This window comes from Galeopterus variegatus, unplaced genomic scaffold (genome assembly GCF_000696425.1).
Source record: "Galeopterus variegatus unplaced genomic scaffold, G_variegatus-3.0.2 Scaffold237, whole genome shotgun sequence".
NCBI classification, from domain to species: Eukaryota; Metazoa; Chordata; class Mammalia; order Dermoptera; family Cynocephalidae; genus Galeopterus; species Galeopterus variegatus.
In genome coordinates, this window is record NW_007726348.1 from 465,023 (window position 1) to 478,513 (window position 13,491).

Sequence of the window (13,491 nt, forward strand, 5' to 3'; positions counted from 1 at the left end):
TTTTGTTGGGAAGGCAGATCCTCAGAAGCAGGAGGCAAGGACAACACCAGCCTTTCACCAAGGAAACCTGGCTTTCTACAGGCCACAGCCTTGGTGACAGAATTCAAAGGAAGTTCACCTAGATCTCATGAATCAGCGAGCTCATGTCTATGAGAGTCATAATGCAGTTTGCATTCTGTTTTTTCAGAAGTACCAGACAGAACACAAAAGCAAGGCTCAGAAGCATCCACAGAACAAAGTGAGACTATTGTTAGCAGGCACACTTTTTTTCATATCTTATCCACTCAGTGTGTCCAGAACTCAGCCCTTATTATCTGGTTGATCAGAAACCGCCAGCCAGGTGAGTGCTTCCCTTGGGACTTACATCACTTGCAATGTCTCTTGAAGCCTTGGCAGCTTGTATGGGAATGGCATCAGTTCTGAGATCATAGCCTTTCTTTTTAGACTCTTCCAGAGAAAGTTTGTAGAGTTTCTGTAAAGAGAGGCAAAGGGAATAGTATTTGTTTGTTTNGTTCTCAGGACAATAAGAGGGTGTGGGAGAAGGTGCATGGGTGGGGAGATGAGAACAGAGATGGAAGAGGAGACAGAACATACAGCTAGGGGTGGCCAAGGAAAGAGTGCTCTGGAATGTGCTTCTCCCACTGCCCTCAGTCATTCCATGCTCCCTGTGAGGGGGTTTCTTGTGGAAACAACCAAATGAAAGAACTGAGTTTCATGTAGGTGTTGTGTTATGACAGCGGTGTGCTGGTACACCAGCTCTCGGCGGGGTTGCGGGGAGGAAGAGCCCTCATTTGTAGTCTTCGCCAGTATCTGTGATGCNATTTATTTATTTATTTATTTTTATTTTTATTTTTTTCCTTTTTTGTCTTTTTTCGTGTCCGGCAACGGACCGCAACCCTCAGTGTCGCGCCCGCACCGGACCGGGACCGGCAACAGGACCGCAACCCTTGGTGCCGCTCCCGCCCCTTGCTTAGCCAGTGAGTGGGAACCGGTCTGTATGTGGGATCCGAACCCTCGGCAGGAGCGCCGCCACGCTCCCAAGCGGAGCACTGTAGCAGTGCGCCACCGGGCCGGCCCTGCATCATTTTTATTTTTGAGCAGAATGCTTCATTGGTGGTTCAGTGGCTGAATGTTCTCACAAGTAACATAATTGTGTTTGAAAAAAAAAATCTATTATAAACTGAAACATTTCTAAGAAGCCACCAGAACAACTAAAAGTTACTGGTTTCTATTAGGTTGCAAATATTCTTTAAAGATGCGAAAATCCGGTAGGCTCTTACTGACGCATTTTATCAAACACGAGTTAAAGGAAAACTACAAAACTGCCATACAAGAAGCCACCAGAACAACTAAAAGTTACTGGTTTCTATTAGGTTGCAAATATTCTTTAAAGATGCGAAAATTCAGTAGGCTCTTACTGACGCATTTTATCAAACACGAGTTAAAGGAAAACTACAAAACTGCCATACTCTTACATCCAAAGAAAAGTTAGCACTGTTTTACAATTGACTTTTATTTATATAATTATGTGGATTCTACAATTCAAAAAAGGTCAGCAATTCCAAATCTCTGTGGAATTCACACAAAGAAAAGAAAAAACTGGTAGAGTTAGAGATTTCCCAGCAAATATGGTTAGGATAAGGACAAAAATAAAATAAAACATCAATGCATTTTCTAACAAGTGTTGCACATTCCCTGTTATGAGGCTTGCTCCAAATTCTTAAAAATACTCATCTCCCTTTCCATCTAATCCCTTCTTGAGGAGCATCTCAAAAGCTGGTGGAGAGGCTCTCTAAGAATGTGGTCCTGGGACTCTCGCTTCCTTTTTCTCTTCTCCTGGCCCCCAAGCCCTTCTCTTCCTGCCAAAATTCTTAGTTTGATAAGAGGTGCCTGTCCTAGAACAAAATCCAATCATCCTTCAAATTCCTAACTACTTGGCCCATCTCCCATCAATAAGCCTACTCCAACTCTTAGCAAAGTAAGATTAGAAAGAGAAAGATTCTCATTTGCAGATTTCCACTATTATTTTTAAAATATTCCCTCTCATAGATGAGAGAGACGTTAAAATTTTACTGGTTCAAATAGGCTAGAAAAAAGATGACAACAGGGAGAATTATACTTACGTCACTCATATTAATCGCATTTGCCTTTGCCAAAATAATCTCAGGGATGTCAGGCATGATGTGGACTTTGGTCTTGTCAGCCTCCCATGCTTGTTTGTAGAGGTGCTGGGGGAAAAAAGTGTAACTTAGTGTTTAAAATCTTAAAAGGAGTTCACATAGTACATATGTATCTTTGTGTGTGTACAAATATATATCAATATTTTATGTGTTCTTATTAGGTAGGCTTTAAAAATTTTTTTTTAATGGGAAAGGTGCTCATTTAAGTAATACAGTGGAGAGAACATAAGATGGGAAGTAAAAGTGCCCTAACCCCCTATCTTACAGCTGGAGATAGCATCTCTTTCCTAAAACTTTCTATGCATACTAAAACTCATGTACATTTCTTTTTAAAAATATAAATGAGGTCATGTAATACACCATGTTTGACATCTTGTTTTTTTACTTAATAATATAAGTTAACCATCTTGAAATCTTTTCAAAATAATTTATTTCATTTAAGGAGCTGCATAGTATTGCATGAGGAAGTGATTCAAGCGATTTAACAATTCTCTATTGATGGATATTTAATTTGTAGTTTCTAGTCTTTTTCTATTACAAGCAATATTGCCATGATATTTGTGGTTGTCATGGAGATGTGCCACCCAGATACTCATTCAAGGAAGGACCTGTTGCCCCAACTTTCGGTGGAGAGCCTCCAGTGGTCAGCTGTCTCACCCAACAGCAAGCCCTTCCCAGATGGTCACATCTAATGACTCATCAAAGTGGGGGTACAAAGGCCTGTGCATTTCAGCCCAGTGCAGGACACTTGTGACAGGTGACACAGGAGAGCCCTCCATAGGACTGGGTTTTTGTTTTTTTTTTTTAAGGAATTTTGGCCTACCCCAAGGTCACAAAGATTTTCTTCAAAGTCTTCCTCTAGAATTTTTTTATCTTTAGCTTTTATGTTTTTGTCTATGATCCATTTTAAGCAAATGTTTGTGTATGGTGAGAAGAAAAGATTGAAGTTCAGTTTTTCCCACAGTGTTTTTAATTTTAATTAATTAATTTACATTGGTTATGAATATTCATGAGGGACAAAGCAAATTGTCACCACTCATGCCTAAGATGTGATGGCCAGATCCATACCGGTAGCATGCCCATTACCACAAATTGTGATTATACCCAGTGTCCCCACCCAATTATCCCCCCAATTATCCCCATCCCCCTTTCCCCACTCCACTTTGTATCCCTAGGTATGTTCTCTCCCTTGGTAGCATGCACATTACCACAAATTGTGATAATACCCAGTGTCCCCACCCAATTATCCCCATCCCCCTTTCCCCACTCCACTTTGTATCCCTAGGTATGTTCTCTCCCTCTGCAAGTCCACCACACCATTGTGGTCAAGGAAAATGCGGTATATATACACCATGGAGTACTACTCTGCCATAAAAAAAAAATGAAATTCTCCCATTTGCAGCAACATAGGGCTGTTTGAGGCTTTGTCAGGCCTGCATCACAATTCAACTTCTCCTTCTGTCCAGTCCTCCCTCCATGGATACTTAAAAAATACCCTATTCCTCAAGTTCCATTTCAGCTCCTTTCAGACACCCTAACCTGCAAAAACTATTATTGTATATCTGTATGTATGTATACCTTTGTGTACATATATAAGGATTCCTTTAGAATAATAAACACCTAGATTTTAAATTTTAACAAATATTAACAATGGCTGGTTAGAAGTTTGCATTAACATAATACTCCCTTGCTGATACCATGTATAATGCAACTTTTCAATCTTCGCAAATCCCATAGGTGAAAGTATTTTTTTGTTTGTTTTAGTTGGTCTTAATTAAAACAAAATTAACTTTCTTCTAGACCAGGAGTTTTCCCTAAAGGACCAGATATTAAATATTTTAGGTTTTGTGGGCCACACAGTCTCTGTCATTAACTACTCAATTCTGCTGTTGTAGTACAAAAGCAGCCACAGACAATATGCAAATAAATGGCTGTGGCTATGTTACAATAAAACTTTATTTACAAAGACAGTAGTTGTCTGACCCATGTTTTAGACCAGCACTATCCAATAGAAATTTCTGCAATGGGCAGAAATTTTGCTTATGGGCAATGATGGAAATGTTCTGCACAATCCAATATGGCACCCCCTAGCCACATAGGGCTATTGGGTACTTGAAATGTGGCTAATGTGAATGAGGAACTAAATTATTAATATTATTTAATTTAATTAATTTAAATACAAATCATCATGTAGCTAGTAGCTATATTATTGGACAGCACGATTCTAGTGGGAAGAGCAATAGCTAGTCCTCAGAATCTCTGTTCTGCCAGACCTAGACATTGACCCAGACCCAGTCATGTGTCCTTAGGGAAGGTACTTTGCCTCTCTGAACCACACTTCCCTTAACTCTGCAGTGAGGGGATTTAGCTTGATGATCACCAAGATACCTCTCAGTATCAACATTTGCAATTTCTATGATTCTCATCTTTACATCATTATCCTGAATGTTAATCACTAACATTGAAAAAAAAGAAAGTATCTAACTAATTTAATATTTTAAAAATAAATATATCTTCATGATAGTTTTGATTCTAAATCTTAAAAGGGGCACTGAGATTTGTGCCTTGTCTTTTAGGCAAGTCCTTTTCAAGGAGGTTGGTCTTCAGCACAAATCAGTCCGTTTTCTGAAGACTCCAGGAGATTTACTCTGAGGCTTGGCGTAACACAGCTCCATCTTCCTAGTTATTACTTTCTGTAACTGCTTAATGTTAAAGTCTACATAATTTTTTTCCTTTTTTATTAATCAAAGGCATTTTTTAAATTGTGATCCACACAATATAACCAGTGCAGCTGCACTTATTTTATTTCTAACTTTAAAAATACATATCCAAGGTTGACGTTCTTATTGGTCTTGATATCAGCTTATGGTAAATAAATGTGAAAATACAGTAAGGCTTTTCTAAAGATTGGAATAATTAATGATGCCAGGAAATACTGGTGAAGAACAATTGCTCTCATGATTGCTCAGAGAAGGTCCTGGTTCGGAATGCTGCTACAGCCATATAATCTAGGAGTTTTCCTTGATCCCATCAAAGCAGCTAGGAAGTAGCCAGGGTAGGCTACAACAGCCAGCTGTTATCAGGCAATCTGCTGATTCAGTATCGTGAACTTCTATTCAACCTCGCCTTCGGTAAATGGAACTCATTTTGAAAATGTGTATTTGAAAAAAGGGACTCTATTTTATGTCAATGAGATAGGATGGTTCGTTAAACATTTTGGGGGCCACTAATTAAGAATAATTTTAATACATATATTTTTTTAACTACAAGACCCTTTTTCAAGGTAGAGCTCAAGTATGATGCCCTAAAACTATGTTAGCAAAAGCTGTAGAATAAATATAAGATATACCTGAATTTTCTCTGATGCATATGAAACACTACATTATTAAATCACTTACTTCATTCAGAATTTTGGCATTATTCTGGGCCAAAACCATGTTCATTGAGTCCATCAGTGTGGAATACTTCAAAGTGTCTGGGTGCTGGCGGTACTTCTTTTCGCTAATAATCTCCATGGCTTTCTTGTTTTTCTCAGCTTCCAGGGAGCCCAGAGGGAGCCACCCAATGCCCTTCATGAAGTCAGCATAGTCAGCTTTGTACTGATTCTGCAAAAGAAGAAAAACTCAACAACGAGAAGAAATCAAAACTTCCCAAGAACCATGAATATGCATTTAATATTCCATAACTCCCACCTCAGTGTTCAACCAATATAGTACACTGAAATTCAGCCATTTTTATCCCTAAACTTTTATCTTTTTTACATTTCCTTTCATGAGATTAAAAACAAACGGGAATATTTTTGTGATTTGTTTTTCGCAATGCTTTTATAAAGAAAAAGTACAAAGAAATGCCAAATAGATTAACCTGCCTTGTGACTATTATCTGCCATGTGAGAAAGGTGACTATGCTGACTTTTCTTAAAGAAATCCCCAAGTTATCTTGGTTAATAGATGACAGACATATGGAAACCCCACTTCTCTCCTCCACTATAAGTCTTTGATTACCCACCACTGTTAAAATTCCTTCAGGCATGCCAGAACCTACTTTGTGCAAATGTCATTTTCTTTCCTTCCTCTGACATTTCTCTCTAGGAATGTACCATAGTTGCTTTCATCTGGGCACTTATGTACCCCCTTGGCAATTAATAGCTCAGCTTTTACATTCCTCAAGAGGCTTGGTGAGGTCTGCTTTTAGTTTGTAAATTAAATTCACTTCCTCTGGCCAGCAAATGGCCTCTTCTAAATTCTTGACTCTATACCCTCTCTGTATTCCCTATAATCATTCCAAAAACTACCTCAGCCATCACATCGTCCGTGTTTCATAAGTAAGACAGGCAATTGCAAAATTAGACATAGTGAAATAAAAGCTGGCTGGGACAGAGGGGCTGGAGCTATCAAGTTATCTGGTTTTTTGCTTTTCCTCTTATTCCTCTACCAGGAACCACGTTTGACCCTCTTTTGGAGGCCTATTTCCTTCAATATATTCCTTACGAAACCAAATTGCATTTGCTGTTGCTGAATTCAGAATCCAGTAATCCTCACAGCAACAATAGTAGAAAATAAGACTTTAGTTTCTAGCCTTGATACCCTTCTGTTAAAAGAAAGAAATTCAAGCTAAGGTAACAAACAAAACACCCCATTAGAAAACTGCACACGACTTTCAGGATTTTCAAAATGTCATTCATTACTTATGGTCATTCATGATTTGCTTATTATCCAGAGTAAATTCTCTGCAAATGTTGTGGCTTTCACATACATCACTTTGAATGTGCATCATATTTTTGGCCAATTCAAAGCTCATGGCATCAGGAAGCATGTTGTAGGAGTGGATCACATTCCTGTAATTGGTGTTGGTGGCCACTTCCTGAGACTTCTTGGCTGCCACCACACTCAACATGTCCACTGGGGTGTGGAAGTATGTCTTGGAGTTCTCATATGCCTTCTTGTATTCCCGGTCTGACTGCATCTTGGCCACCTGCATGAAGTGCACCAACTTGGGGTCATCCTCCAGGCTGCGGAAGCCAATGTGTTTCCCTTTGGCTCGTTCATAGCCTTGCTTGTATTTGTACTGTGGATAGAAGAGAAGGCATGGTGATGAAATGGTGAAGGAAAGAGGACAAAACAGCATTCACTAGGTGCCATTAGCTTTGTGGCAGGTGAAAGGTTTTAGAGCTATTCTAAAATTAGACAGGTAGGAGCTCATGAGAAGCAGGTAGCAAGGTCTTTGTACTTCAAATTCTTCTCAGACTTGAGTCCATGGAAAGCAAATGATCTCAGAATTAATCAGAGATGTGCAACTAAGTTGGTTTAGGGTGATTTAGAAATCAGCTTTTCCCACTCAGTGGTCTAAGCAACAGGAAAGGCTGAAGGCATGATTTCTCATGGTGTATCCTTACATTCAGGAAAGAGCCCGGCCATGGGTCTTCAGGGTAAAATATGTAGATTGCATCCTTCCATTTATTTAGAATTGCCTATAAATGATTTGAACACTCTAAAAGCAATTTATTTTAACAAGACCTGGTCACTTTTTACATTAAATAATGATGAGAGGGTACTTGGACTGGGCAATGAAAGGTGTGTGGTGTGATACACGGGATGGCGTTCCCACCCACACTGAATGGAGCTGCCCACAGCTGCCGAATACACACAAGCTAGGTGCATCCTCTCCTACTCGCTCAGCCTTCAGAAGGCCCAGCAGAAGCACTTACATCGCTGGCAATGTCTCTAGAAGCTTTTGCAGCCTTTATTGGGATGGCATCAGACCGCAGGTCATATCCTTTCTTCTTTTCTTCTTCCCAGCCAGCTTTATACAGTTTCTAAACAAGGAAATAGGAGAACAAGAGAATCTTGTGATTTGGTTTAGAATGGGGATCCTGATTTCAAAGTGTTTGGAGAGAAGAAGACAAACATTCCGTAAGTATTAATTCCCTTCGACCTTCCCCCCACTTTTGCTGTCATTAATCTACTTACATCACTCATGGTGATTTGGTTTACTCTGGAGAGTAAAATATCTGGAGTATCAGGCATGATGTGAATGGTGGTCTTGTCTTTGTTCCATTTTTCAGTGTAGAGCCTCTGCAAGAAGAAAGTCAGGTACATGATTTTACAGCAGGATGAGTCTGCAATAAGGCTAGCAGGAGGGAGAGAGACCCATCTCCACAGTAGAAGAGATCAAATCCGATATTGGAAAATGGATGAAATAGCAAGAAGATGTGAATGAGTCTGCAATAAGGCTAGCAGGAGGGAGAGAGACACATCTCCACAGTAGAAGAGATCAAATCCGATATTGGAAAATGGATGAAATAGCAAGAAGATGGCTGAGGAAGCTGGATACACAATGAGAAGAAAATATCATCAAATAAGGGAACCCCCTTCCATCGAAGCAGCAAATGCCATCTTGCCCTGACCTCATAATTACGTGGAGTTTTGTGGTTCTGTCGCATCCTTAACATGGTCTTGAGAGAAGACCTGAAGGTCAATACAAGAGAGAGCTCTCTAAATGTGATGAAAGCTAGAGAGTCCCCCGCCTTCCTCCCCCCAACCACTATCAGAAAGATAAAAACATTGAAGATTATAGGGCACTTCCAGGCTCATGAACGCTATGAGGGTTCTCTGGCTGAGGTTAGCAGGTGGGCTCTTACCTTATCCATATTCAGTTTGTTACTTTTGTTAAGTGCCTGTTCCATTGTGTCCATGGCGTATGTGAACTTCAGCTTCTCGGGGTGCTGGCGATACTTCTTCTCACTGAGAATCTCTCCTGCTTTCTTTGCCTTCTCCACCTCCAGGGATTCTATTGGGACCCAGCCGATCCCTTTCATCCAGTTGGTGAAGTCGGATTTGTATAGATTCTTTATAACAGAAAAGGAAATTTACATTTCAGAAAGAGTCACAGCATGGGTTTCTTTGGCGACATGATTTGCTCATTTTCAAAAACAAGTGCAGGTGGGGAGAATAACCCACTTTTTACTCTCTACGGTCTTTTGGAAGAAATTATCTTTCTTGAGGAAAAGAAATAAAAAGCTAACAGGATTTTGCACTGGAAGGCATGTTATATATCACCTGTTTGAGCCTCTTAATACATTGTATGTTGGGTCCAACATTCAAAGTTTTAAAAAATATATGTAATGAGAACAACAAAGCTACACACAGTTCAAATGAGTGAAATCCTAAAACTCCAAGTTCAGGCTTAGGATGGAGTGAGCGGTACCTGTTCTTTGCTCCCACCCACTAGAAATGGATAACTATGCTGACCACCTGCGATGGGCACATACATCACTCTGAATCTGCATGGCGTTCCTGGAGTGCTCCACGTTCAAGGCGTCGGGCAGGAGAGTGTAGTGGTGGTAGGGCTGTCTGTAGTTGGTGTTGGTAGCAGCCTCCTGCGATTTCTTTGCAGCTGTCACACTGAACATATCCAAAGGTGTGTGGTACCTGGTCTTGCTGGCTTCGTAGCCCTTTTTGTACTCACGATCGGACTGCATTTTGGCCACATTCATATAGTGCACCAGTTTAGGATCATCCTGAAGACTGAGAAATCCAATTTGCCTGCCTCGGGCTTTCTCATAACCCTCCTTATATTTGCACTATTTGAAAAAGAAGGGCAGACACGAGTTTGATAGGGTAGGAGCTTGATATAAACCAAATTTATATAACAAATTAACCAAAGGTCAAATTCCCTCTGATCTAGGTAACAGCTAAGGTTTTTTTCTTAGTAGTTTTAAATAAAAGCTAAGAAAATAGTTTTAATGGGTGGTCTTGAGACCTGCTCTGGGATCATTAAGAATGGAATCATTTGTAGTTTATATCTAGATTGTTCATAAGTAGATTCTTTGAATATGCTCGTGCCACAGGCCTCAACCACACCCCTCTTCCTTCCTCCTCCTCCCACCCTATTTCCTTCCCCCTCCCCCCAACTGCTCCACAACATCTTAGAATGTAAAAAAAATAACATAAATAAATAAATAAACAAGAAAAAAACCCAAAACATTGTATTTAAAAAAATACTTGGAGACTTTTTTCATTTAGTGATATTTTAGTATACCACGACACTTTTTCTTGACAAAGTCCAAATAAAAAGGGGTTTTTAAGTTTATAACAATGATAGTAATGAGAATCCCAAATATTTTATAGTTTAAAAAAATTTTTTTTTCTTCTTTGTAACAATGGTATTGAGTTAAATATTAAAAAATCATTGGGACATAGGATTTTAGGGAATATTTTTACATTATAATTTATTTGCTTACTCATATAGTTCATATAGTCTCATATATCATGTACAGATTTTTAAAATATACAGAGAGAGAGTTTACTACTTTCATATTGGACTTACATCACTAGCAATATTCCTTGAACTCTTTGCAGCAACAATGGGAATGGCGTCTGATCTCAAATCATAACCCTTAGCAAGGGTTTTCTTCCAGTCTGCTTTATAATGAGCCTTCAAAGAAGGAAAAATTATTTTATTATTTATTAAAAGAAAAATGAAACAGGAGGCCAAAAGGCCTCTGATAAAACATGTCATAATATACCCTTTTCTATTAAGAGAATTCACAGGGTTAGGGCTATTAGTTCATATTTTATGTACCTATCAGATTCTTTTAAAAAACATCAGTAAATTGTAACACAGTATAATCTCAACTGGTTAAAAAATATGTATGTTTGCATAACCAAGCAATGGAAAGATAATGCTTTGAATGTGGGCTAACACATTTTTGGTTTTTTAAATAATTTTCTATATTTTTCTTTTTTTATAATAAACATGTAATACTTCGGAAAAAAGTATTTTGTAATGAAGCATTTCAAACTTAGAGAGAGGTATGGATACTGAAATATAAAATTTGAATGTAGAACCACTCAACTTTAATTACTGTGACTGCTTAAATGTTACTTATGAAATTAGGGGAAAAAATTTTAATGAACCAAAGCATAGAAATGAGTATCAAAAAATGTATACTTGGAGACAAAACAGAGCTTAAAAACATTGGGAAGAATGACTAAGCCATCTTTTGAGAAACAAATAAGTAGTGAGAAATTGATTGAGGGTCACAAAGAATGATTACATTTTGTAAAGATGAGTAAACTAATTATCCTGATTTGATTATCAGGATTGATGTTCAACTCTGTATGCCACAAATATGTATAATTTAATATGCTTCATTTAAAAAAAAAGAAATAAACAATTTTATTCAGGTTTAATTATGTTTTTAAGTTAGAATTTACCAACATATTTTAAAAAGGAAACAATTCATACTGTGGATTTAAACTTCTAGGCCACCCAAGAGAGGAGCTAGTTACATATTTTTTTTTAAAAAAAAAGTTTCTTAAGAGAATTAAACTTTTGGGGAAGTTTTAATAAATAATTGAGAGAAAAGTTGCACAAAGCAATACTTATCCTCACTACAGAATATGCACTCCTATATTTTTTCCAGTCTTGTCTATCTCATTTTGTTCTGTTTTCTAAAAAGTGAGACAAAACTTACTAGACTGATTGTACAACCCACTAATAAGTCACAGCCCATAGTTTGGAAAAGTCTGCATTACACAAAATTTTATGGTGGCCTCAAGTCTCACATTGTATGATAAGGGTCCAGTCTTGGGACTCGAAAGTTCCACACTCAGTTTGGTCCCCTTAAAATTGTCAGTGCAGGAGGTACACAGAAGTGGAAAGGAGAGGCCCACAGGAACATGTTAGGCTGTCACCAGGCCAGATACTTACGTCACTCAGGTTGAAGGCGTTGACCTTGGCTTGAATAAACTGAGGCAGTTCGGGGTCTATAGTGTACTTGTGCTTCAGTTTCTCCCCCTCCACCCTGTAGTTCAACTGAAAACAAAGGAGGCAGCATGCAGAGGTTAGTAGTTGACGTGATGTGAGTATCATCAAGCCCTCGCTCCTTTCAAAAGTAAGGCTAGCATTTGCCTTTTCCATATGTAAGGCAAATGCCTACAGTCCACAAGGAGGGGGCTCTGGTGGACATATTCACGTCCTCATTCCGCCAGTAGTTATTGGACAGCACTGCGCACCAGGCAGAACGTTAGGATCTGTGTTTAAAGTGGTGAAAAACACGGACCTGTCCTCTTGGAGCTCGGAGTCCAGTAGAGGAGACAGACTATAGCTAGAATCTGTGAGGTGTTGTAAACAGAATACTGTAGCAGAGCAGCAAGGGTGGTCAGTAAAGGCTCTGAGGCAAGAAATGGCACGGCCACCCTGAGGTACTGAAAGCAGCTCAAGTCACTGGCTGGAATGTGCCCGGGGAAGGGGGGGCAAGAGGATAGGACAGAGCGGGGAGCAGGGCCACAGAGTGGAGGGTCTTTTCAGCCAAGTTAGTGAGTTTAGATTTTAAGTTCAAGGAGATGTTCCTAAGAGGTTTTCCCTATAAGAGAGATGGGATTTGATGTAAGGCGGTCTCTCTGGTGGTTGTTTGTGACCACAGGCAGGGAGTCTAGATAACAGGTGATGGCAGTTGTCCAAGAAGAGATATGGAAGCCAGAACGAGGGGTGGTGGCAGTTGAAAGACAGAAGCAGTCCAACACGCTGGCTGAGAGACATCTCGGAAGCTGACTCAGCGCATGTCCTGGATGTGGGGTCCACCCAGGGAAGTATAAATGGTGACTGTCATGTTTCTGGCTTGAGTAGCCAGGCAGATGTTGATGGTGTTTATGAGGATGGAAAAGACCTGATAGAGCGAGGGTTTTCCTAGATAACTGGAGAAATGCAATGAGAAGAGACACCTCGCTTAGTACAAAAGAAATCAAAAGAATCTACACCAGTTACTACCACTAAAATAGAATTAAACCTTAAACATCTGTGGTAATATGGGGGCAGGGAGTACCCTGAGAAATAAAACCCATAACAGAACTGTGGAATGACCAAACGCTCTGAGGCACTGAGCACGTAATTAGCCTCTGACTGGAAAAATGAGAGTCCACATAGACCTGGGCTCAGAAATGAGACCCCGGATGACTCTGCAAATAAACTGCTCACCTCCTCCCCAGAGACCTTATTCTATGACTGCCTCTCAAAACATGGAGCTATCACGCGAGGGCATTATGCCTTTCCCTGTGGAGCTAGGCTGAATCCTTGCAACTCAGAGTCACACTGATAAGAGTAATAATGTCATTCTGTACGTATAATGGATAGGGGTCTGCTTATGAATAGCACAAACTGTCTGCATTTGGAAAATAAAGCAAATTTGTAATATTCCCCCTTTCCCCCTCCTGTTTGCCCTATGTTCAAGTTCAAAGTTGCTTAAAAGTAAAACCTTTTCCTCTTACACCTCTGAAAGCAGTTTATTTGCTAACAAAGATGCACCCTC

General features: G+C 39.5%; 1 protein-coding gene across 1 annotated transcript in view; it reads right to left on the bottom strand.

The window, feature by feature from the left end:
• NEB (nebulin) overlaps positions 1 to 13,491 on the bottom strand; it is a 225,660-nt gene that overhangs the window by 154,899 nt on the left and 57,270 nt on the right. Inside the window, exons 39-48 of the mRNA XM_008566372.1 lie at positions 11,895 to 11,999; positions 10,509 to 10,616; positions 9,451 to 9,762; positions 8,821 to 9,027; positions 8,150 to 8,254; positions 7,888 to 7,995; positions 6,936 to 7,247; positions 5,579 to 5,785; positions 2,124 to 2,228; positions 365 to 472 (exon numbers count right to left, since the gene is read on the bottom strand). Coding sequence (XP_008564594.1) covers positions 365 to 472; positions 2,124 to 2,228; positions 5,579 to 5,785; positions 6,936 to 7,247; positions 7,888 to 7,995; positions 8,150 to 8,254; positions 8,821 to 9,027; positions 9,451 to 9,762; positions 10,509 to 10,616; positions 11,895 to 11,999 — 1,677 coding nt within the window. The remainder of the gene's footprint in view (positions 1 to 364; positions 473 to 2,123; positions 2,229 to 5,578; positions 5,786 to 6,935; positions 7,248 to 7,887; positions 7,996 to 8,149; positions 8,255 to 8,820; positions 9,028 to 9,450; positions 9,763 to 10,508; positions 10,617 to 11,894; positions 12,000 to 13,491) is intronic.